The 9,300-nt window shown below is 30.4% G+C and overlaps 1 protein-coding gene across 2 annotated transcripts; it reads left to right on the top strand.

The window, feature by feature from the left end:
- LOC129918820 (cAMP-regulated phosphoprotein 19) lies at positions 1-8,459 on the top strand. 2 transcript variants are annotated; one of them, XM_055999563.1, is made up of 4 exons: positions 1-125; positions 1,103-1,243; positions 7,875-7,994; positions 8,057-8,459. In XM_055999563.1, exons 2-4 carry the CDS (start codon positions 1,202-1,204, stop codon positions 8,228-8,230), a joined length of 336 nt encoding a protein of 111 aa, XP_055855538.1. In that variant the 5' UTR covers positions 1-125; positions 1,103-1,201; the 3' UTR covers positions 8,231-8,459. The 2 variants fall into 2 exon arrangements, with proteins under 2 accessions (XP_055855538.1, XP_055855537.1); XM_055999562.1 differs by having other exon boundaries at positions 30-230.
- Positions 8,460-9,300: the final 841 nt, after the last annotated feature.

Here is a 9,300-nt window from a genome sequence, read left to right as displayed (position 1 = left end):
TCAAGTTGGTACTCCTGTTTAAAAAAAATTGTTTTGCCAAAAGCGCAGCAGCTGAGTGCGTCCGCCATCATCTATCAAAAAAAAAAAAAATCAGAAACCGTTGAAAGGAAAAAAGAAAAAAAATTGTAATTTATTTAATTAATTAATCCAAGTAAACTTGAAAACATCTTATTAATCTTAGCAAAAAAAAACTCATTAATCATCTGCATCAAAGAAATTCAATAAGAAAAGTGAGCAAACCAAAAAACATTTGTAGAAAAAAAAAAAAATAGAAAAGAAAAAATCCATCTCCGCCATCCTTTCTTTTGGAAAATCGGCAAAAATCTCAATTGTAACAGTAAAAGCCGATTTGCCTATATATTTTGTTTAATTCCAAAGAAAATTAAATAGTTTTCACATTTTTCTTCAAATTATTTCAAGTTGAAAATTCTTATTAGAAATAACAAACAAAACGTAGGTGATTTTTTATATTTTTAGATTCACCGCAATAATTTGCACCTTTTTATTTGTACCCTGTTTGAACACACTTGGCCTTTTCCAAGAGGTATTTTATTTCTGTGTGGGTTGTTCAATTTCAATTTTTCAACTCATCTTATCCAAATAAATCATTTTTAATTACTTTGCACATTTTGACAAAATTATTACCATTTTTGTGTTGCCACAGCGAAAAGATTGCTGTTGTGCATTAAACAGGCTGTCCTTGTGCTAAATGTTGGCCGACATACGAACGAATTTCCATCTATGGAGATTGGAGAGATTCAGTCCCAAATTCAATGCATTTACAATTCAATGAATTCACACTTCACGTGGCCGACTTTTTTAAGTTGCTTCCTTCTCTTCTGTTTGCTCTCGGCTCTATTCTGTAGCTATTTTTCTTGGCCAATTAACATCCAATTGCGCTTGGTCAAACAAGCGTGACTTGAAGCTTTCTCGATTATTTACTTTGCTTCAATTTGAGTTTATTTTGAAATCATGAAGAAGAAACTACTCTATTTTGTGTGTATTTTTCTTGATAACATTTGTCGGGTCTGTTTTCAACTGCTGCTAAAGTCAATGACGTTGATTTTCTTTTTTTTATTACTATTTTTTTTTTTTTTTTCAGAGTTTGTCATCTCTTGTTGATAAATAAATTTATATTGTGTTGGAATTCATATCAACCAAAATAAAAACAAATACAAAAAAAAAAAAAATCAAAAACACAATGAGTTCAACTGAGGAAGCACCAGCAACTCAAGAGCCACAGGTGAGTGTGTATGATTTTCTAATTTATTGAATTTATTTATTATTTCTATTTGTTAACCAATAATATTATGTAGGTGGGTAGAGAGTAGGGTTGCCAACTTTTTTAAGAAGGAATAGAGTATATTTGATTTCAGAGACGAAAAAAAAGAGTACATATGAAAAAAGAAGAGTACCATTTATTTCAAGTCTTGAAAATTAATTTTTTTCTGCTTCTTAATTCAAATTCAAAATGTATATACATTAAGAGCTAATTTTTGATCAATTTCAACGAAGCCCTATTCCTCTCCTCTCGCCATTTCATATTCAAGACCGAAAATACTCTCTCAGTGAATGCTGAAGTGGCAAGAACAGATAGAATATGGCTTACAATTTTTGCAGTTGTCAATATAATTCATCGAAATAAAAATATATAAGGTTAACTCAATTTTAAATAGATTGATATACAGTAGACTCTCGCTAACTTGAAGATACGATAACTTGAACAATCCAATAACTTGAACCTGCTATTTTCTTCAACTTTTGTATTGCTGATTCTATAAGTTGAACAATTAAAATATTTGAAGCTCTATAACTTGAACAAATAAATTTTTTTCAACAGAAATTTGAATTTCCTCATTGTAGTAACTACGTTTGTAATTGCATTTTGTGTCATTTACATTAACTTATAAAACAAATTGAATTCTTACAAAAACGAAGGCTTTTAAATGTTCCAGTTACTTGAACAATCCCATAACTTGAACAAGCCTGGTTTAGTATGTGTTCAAGTTAGCGAGATTCCACTGTATTACAAGAAAAAATCTAATATTTTAAGGTCTTAAACAAAACAAAGTAAAATAGAGAACAAAATTTGAATAAAAAAAAAATTAAAATTCTAGTAAAAAAATTAAATTTTAAGTTTGACTAAGAAACAAACACAAAACAAATAGGTCGTACTAAAACAACGAAAAAAATTATAGTGTTTTGTACTCTCTAAATTAGAGAAACCTATACTATCTCAAAAAAAAAATCTCAATCGGATAAAATCTCCAGAAAATTTTTGACCCCATGGACAAAATCTCCATGGAGAAAGGCATCCAATGGACAAAATCTCAAATAAATATTTTTTTCTCCCATTTTCTCCAAATCCCCAAAAATCTCAAACTAGCAAAAACAAAAACGTAACAGAATGATAAAAAAACACGGTAAGTCAAAGTAAAATCAGAACTAAAGACGACAATTTTAAAATCATAAAGGTTCTTCTTTTAAAACGGAACAGAAAAAATAAATTATGTACACAACCGTGACTTGAGCCTTGTTTTTTTTCATTCAATTCTATCTTTAGATATATGAAAGTTATCCACCAATTTGTAAACGTTAAGATACTTATGTTTATGTGGTGGTACACTCTTACACTTAATTAAAAAAGAGTATTTTGACGTACTCTACCAGAGTTATAGATTTTATAGAGTACACATACGTGAAATAGAGTACAATACTCTTTTATAGAGTACGGTTGGCACCCTAGTAGAGAGAGGGTAAGTAGGTACATATTCTTTTTGAGGAGACAAACGTCAATGATGAAAAAATGTATTTAAATAGATTTTCTGCTAATTTGAGATTTCGTTTTATATTTTATACAGAATTAATGTTTTATAGGTACTTAAAAATGATTTGAAAAACGCAGTTTGTATTCTATAACACTGTCGCACAGTGGTAAAAATGATCCATCTAGGTGGACATTTGGTTGAAATTTGAATGCAATTAAGAGACAAACTGGACTTTTCACAGTTATAAGGAATGATTGACAACTATGAAACCACCCAATTTATTTCATTTGAGAAAATTTCTCCAGCTTAACAGAGCAGTCTTTTCAAAGCAAAAGATGATTCCAGGACTTTGCACATAATGCAATTTTTTTTAAGATTACGTGTTTTAGCTCTGTTTGTTTTCAACCGAGTATATTTTTTTTGAGAATTGTCAACAGTTGTCAGCACTATATGTGTATATGCAACACTTAAAGAATTTTTTGTTAACATACCCAATAAACACTGGAAAACCATTTGATAGAATTAAGAGTCTATACAATTTTTGAAGTTCTGTAACTTTTTTTGCCCACCTTTGCCCACCTTCCGGTTTTCGTTGTCCGGACGAGTAATTAATATAGATTACACAACGGTAATATTTGAAGCCATACACAACCATAAGCGTGCTATATTGGAAATTTTCTTTGAAAATTTAATTTTTACGGAATGATTTAATTAAAATCTGGAGAGAACAAACCGCTCAAGAAAAGGATTTTGATGTTCGCAACTATGTGAATGAACAGATTATTTTTAAAAGTTTTGATAATGAGAACTTTTCAGTTTTTTGAGAAATGGGTTATATGACTTTTAAGCCCAAAGAAGAAAAAAAAAAAATTCAGACCAGTTTTATGCTGTGGTTCCCCATGAGTGTGATTTAAATTTTAGTGACACAAGTAACGGCGCATGAGCTCAAATGGATTTAGGTTATTCAAAAATATGTAGTTTTGATCATAATTATTAAGACGAATTAGAAATACATAACTTTTGGTATATAACCTAATTTTTCTCAAATCAATATTGCTTACAACCATTCAAAATGATTTCAAAAAGCACGATTTTGACTTTACTTCGACATTGAAAATAAAACTACAGATTCGTCAATTTTTAACCAATTTAATATTTTTTTTATCTATTAAGAAATATAGGTACCTACATATATTTTATGGTTAATGATAAAAATCGAAAGCCAGTTGAAGTTGGATTGTGTGCACAATAGGTGTCAGAAATCAATTAAAATTAAATGAAAAAAGAAAATCCGATTAAAATAGATTTTTCGAACAATTTTGTTAATTTTTTATCGAAAACTATTCGAAACTATTTCAGCTGTTATCGAAGCAGAAGTAAAGTAAAGAGCTTACTGGCAGCAATAGTTTTTTTTATTAGTTATAACTTCGAAAATAAATAAAATCAATAAGATAATTTTCAAACACATGTTTCAATTCTATTTCGAGTAAATGTGAAATGTAGAAACTAGCTAATAATTATTAAAATCTGCAGAAAATAATCCTCTACAGTTAATAAACATATACTCAGTACTTGTAGTAGATAATTTACAATTTTAATGCAGTTTATGAGTAATGTCCACCTTAAAAGTCCCTTTTTACCAGTGTGTGTAGTATCTATTTTCAAAATAGGAGATGGAATTATAAAAAAAACATGGACGTTGAGTGCCTTATTAGCCTGGGTTTCATGATGCATCATGTCAAAATACGTGACAATGGTCTTTTAAACTTTTAATACCTTGTGGCAGAAGGCCTTCATTAATAGGAGTTACTATTTTCAATAGCTTTGCAATTTTGCATTTACTTTGACTAACACGACTGTTTTCATATTCGTTTGAATTTGAAAACGAAAACGAATATTGTTTTCCGGTAGCAAATTATTGTTACCCGAATTGAAAACGGCAAAAATTTGTCGGATTTGAAAACGGGAGAAAATACAATTCGAACCGAAATCAGAACAGCCGTGTAACAATCTTTGCTTTCAAATTATTCTTCTGATGCTCAACTGAACCTTATTGCTTTAATAAGGTTACATGCAAAACTTGAGCTCCATTGTTACCATTAAAACGTTGCCTTCATAAAGGCAATAATTAAGTTCAATATCGTCGGTGAAACCAGAAAAGTGTGTAACTCCAAATTTTCTGAAAATTAGATTTGAATGCCATCTGTTAGACAAACCTAATATCTACCGTTCCTTAAACCATTGTATATATATTCTTATAGTACTCTCATGAAATAGAATTTTCTGTTTTGCGTGGCCACCGGTGGGATCGCTAGTTTATTTTATATTTGAACCTTATGCAGAAAATTGAAGTGCAGATGTACCAAAAGATGTCGCTAAAGTATTTTCAAGGATTGATAGTACTATAGAAATATATATACAATGCTTAAACTCAGAATCCCCTTAAAGTTCATAGTTTTTATTTTATTAGCAAATTAGAAAATGAAAACTCATACAAATGCCTTCAAAACGATTTTGTTTTTTTGCTCTCCTATAAAATTTGCTTAAATGGAGTTACACACTTTTCTGGTTTCACCGACGATATCGGTATGCTTAAAGTAAGGTAGAACTAAGATCCACTGATTAAACATGGTTAAGGTAATACACTTACGAGCAAAAGTAGAGAATTACCCTCTTCCTTTATTTTGTAACTGTAATTTTCTATTGGCGCAGTTGAGATGCATGCAATTTTAGACTATTTTTAAAAGATTTAAAATCACGGGCCTTAAGAGGTAAAAGTAAACAAAGAGTTACTCGAAAATTAAACATTGCGACAAAATTCCGGCGCAATTTATTACTGTACACTAGCTCTAGTTCCACCTTATTAATTGACCTTATTTATTGACCTGGAACAGTTTCTTGACTGTTTCCTGAGAAGTTTCTTACCATTCTTCTACCACTGCCATTTTAAATTCATTTACAGTAGATAGAACTGCATTTATCGTTCTCTAACTTCTAACCTTCGCCTAAGCTTACCTCATAAATGCTCGATAAGGTTTAATTCTGGGCTAGGTAGCATCGTGTGTTTGCCTATCGTACATTAGAACGAATTCGGGTGCAATTAACCGAACATAATAAACGACGGGATCCAGCAATATATTCAGATCCGAAGTAGCAAAATCAGGTTCTTTTTATTTTTATTGAATTGCCTCCAGACTTGATAAATCCTTCACCGTAAACCAAGGTTTCGTCAAAATAGCGTTATCAAATCGATCGCCTGGTCATTTGTGTACTCTCCCTATATAATCGCTTACATGCCGAACTCAGTTCATTATCATTCTGAACTAGTACTTAACTCGCCTCTATTGGTCAAATTTATAACAGTATGTGTACTCAAAATGGGTCCAGTGGCATGAAGTTTCAAGATGCAGACGGCATGTATTAGTCGTCTACTAACTTTTCTTTTACTAATGACGAATGCTGAGTAAACATTTTTTGTTTTTGGAATAGGAGGCCTAATACTTGTCTCAACTTTAATAAGTACGTTTTCAAATTTTGGTAAAAACGACACAGATCGTGAAAACAATGGAATGTCTGTTTATGTTTTACCCTTGTAGATAAATGAACTCGTGTTGTTGATTTGTTGCCGGTTTCTTAATATAATTTTTTTTAACCATTTGTTTAAATTCATGGAATCTTCGATTTGTCGCATCAAATTGGTCGCAAAGTTCTTGGTATTCTATGAACGATGCTATGACCTTTGCCGATTCCTGCCTTGAGTTTGTTCTGATCATCATATAATAAAACGGCAAACACTTATTTTGTGGTACAAAATACGTGGCCCACAAAAACCGAAGGGGCATAAATTATATACGGAACGATAGGAAATTTTATCTAGATGTGCAGAATATATACTTTATTTATTTTTTTTTTTACCGAAATAGCTAAAAACAATGAATTAAAATTGAGGAAAAAAACAAAAACAAATGTGCTGAACCACGCCCTCTCCCTTCTGGAAGTGGAAACTTCTAAAAGCAAAGACGAGAACCTTCGAAAACATTCTCGAATTTCGAAAAAAATATAATAAAACGGCAAACACTTATTTTGTGGTACAAAATACGTGGCCCACAAAAACCGAAGGGGCATAAATTATATACGGAACGATAGGAAATTTTATCTAGATGTGCAGAATATATACTTTATTTTTTTTTTACCGAAATAGCTAAAAACAATAAATTAAAATTGAGGAAAAAAACAAAAACAAATGTGCTGAACCACGCCCTCTCCCTTCTGGAAGTGGAAACTTCTAAAAGCAAAGACTAGAACCTTCGAAAACATTCTCGAATTTCGAAAAAAATTAAGTGTTGCATATTCTTAGTAGTAAATAAAGTGATTTATATAGTGTGCTTATTTGAGCATAAATAAAAGTTACAGTTGGCACTCGAATTTTGAGTGCGGGGTCGGCTAGTTTATATAAACTTACAATTCGTTTTTGAGTGTTTATAAATCATATGTTTAATTCTCCGCCATAATGCCTGATGCCTGAATAGCTTTCTCCGTACAAAGAAACACAAAGATTCATCCTACATTTCATTTCTGCGTCGATGTCTTTCGTGAAGTTTACAGGTCATATCAAAATTACACCTTTCGATACCAACGTTCTGGCCGAATCGATGTACATGCACTCTAGCTAATGATAGCACATAGTTCGCTTCTAACTCCCTGATTGAAAAAGGCTCAGTGTTGTGTACTATCTTGTGACTTCAGATGTATAGGTATACCCAAAGTTACTATTTTAAGGGTGATGTTTTAAAGTTCTATGCCTTATGCAGAGAAGGCTATCGTTTGTTTTTTGTGAATCGTGAAGATAATTATGAGGACCACTTATTAAGTGTGCACACTTTGCTCAACAATACTTCAATGGTCAAAATCAATAACTATGACTCTCATGAAAAAAAAAAAAAAACGTTTCAAATTCAAAATTCAGTTTTGAAGGTAGTAAATATTTAATTTGATAAGCACTACATTTATGACTAATAATAATTGTTTGTTCGTTTTTTTTTTTAATTTGTCTTTATTTTCTTTGTTAACTGCAATCGTAATTTATACAAATATTTTATTTTTCAGTCAAGTCCTCGTGATTTGGAAAAAATCGAAGAGGAGAAATTAAAATCAAAGTATCCAGCAGCTGGCATGCGTGGTCCAGGTGGACATTCAGCGTTCCTACAAAAAAGACTACAAAAAGGAGTAAGGCTTTCAAATAGTTGACCTACAATTCTTAAGATTACTAAATTAAATATTAATTTTAGCAAAAATTTTTCGATTCTGGAGATTATCAGATGGCCAAACAAAAAGGTGGCAGTGTCAAACAAGTATTTGCGAATAAAGTTTCTACCGGTGAAGCCATCCCAACACCAGAAACAGTGCCTGCTCGTAAGACATCAATCATACAGCCATGCAACAAATTCCAAACGACGAGTTAATTTCCATTCCTCTTTTCCCCCCCCCCCACATCCATTGTATCCCCTTTCCTTTTAAATGTCCAAAAAATGTACTATCCACCATAATGAAAGAAAAAATAAAAAAAAACAAAAAAATACAACAAACTAACAGTGAACAGAGGATTTAATATCCTTGAAAAAAAAACCTAAAACGAAACCTAAAAAAAAAAAAAACTAACTAATACTATATTATTATACTACATACAATTTAGAATTATTATTTTACTCTCGCTTAGAAGTTTTAATTCTTTTTTTATTATTATTATAATTTGTTTCCTTAATTGCTATCAATTTATCGTTTAATTTTTTTTTATTCTCTCTTCTTGATCAAGTGTATTTATTTTGTATTAAAAAAAACAATCTTTTTCAAGTATCTTTTTTTTGGCTGGCTTGTTTGCTTTTTTTTTTTTGTTTAAAAAAAAAAATAATCGTAAAGAAAATCACACAAAGCAGCATAAACAAATTACATATTTTTAATAAAATTCTTGCTCTGAGAGCTTAAAATTAAAACAAAAAACATGTTTCTTTCTTGTTGTTGTAGTTTTTTCATTTGTTTTTTGATACATTTTTTTTTTTTGGAAAGAGAAGGGTTCGATGTACGATTACAGGTTCTGGTTGTCTTTTTGAAGAATGATTAATTTTATTCTTAATTAAATACATTTTTGAATAAATAAAATACTCAAATGCATGTTTGCAGAAAAACAAAAAAAATTTTTATTATGCTAGAAGTGCATTTATCTAGAATAATCATTGTCATTAACATTTCATTGTTCAAATTAGTTTTTCTGCTAGAATTGATGTTGTTTTTTTCTCTCTTCTTTTTTGTCGTCTATTGCTTCTTTTGAAATAAAGCATATTTAATCTTTTCCCATGCGCATGTTGATGTATTAAATTTATTGTATCCGTTGGGATATTTTTTAGGTTTGTTTTCACATAAGAACTAAGCATTTTAATTATGAATTTAAAAGAAAAAGGAAATTGCAAAATCTCTTACTGTTGGAATTGTTTAAGAATACATACGTACATTCTGAATGTTTGACAGTATTTAGAAA

Source organism: Episyrphus balteatus, chromosome 4, assembly GCF_945859705.1.
Source record: "Episyrphus balteatus chromosome 4, idEpiBalt1.1, whole genome shotgun sequence".
Classification (NCBI taxonomy): Eukaryota; Metazoa; Arthropoda; class Insecta; order Diptera; family Syrphidae; genus Episyrphus; species Episyrphus balteatus.
This window is presented reverse-complemented; position numbering and strand designations above follow the sequence as displayed.

Bases quoted from the DNA above. Each gene is read 5' to 3' on its own strand.
- LOC129918820 (XM_055999563.1), top strand. From the start codon at position 1,202: ATGAGTTCAACTGAGGAAGCACCAGCAACTCAAGAGCCACAG. The intron at 1,244-7,874 runs GTGAGTGTGTAT...TTTATTTTTCAG, and splicing joins CAGCAACTCAAGAGCCACAG to TCAAGTCCTCGTGATTTGGA. The intron at 7,995-8,056 runs GTAAGGCTTTCA...TATTAATTTTAG, and splicing joins AAAAAAGACTACAAAAAGGA to CAAAAATTTTTCGATTCTGG.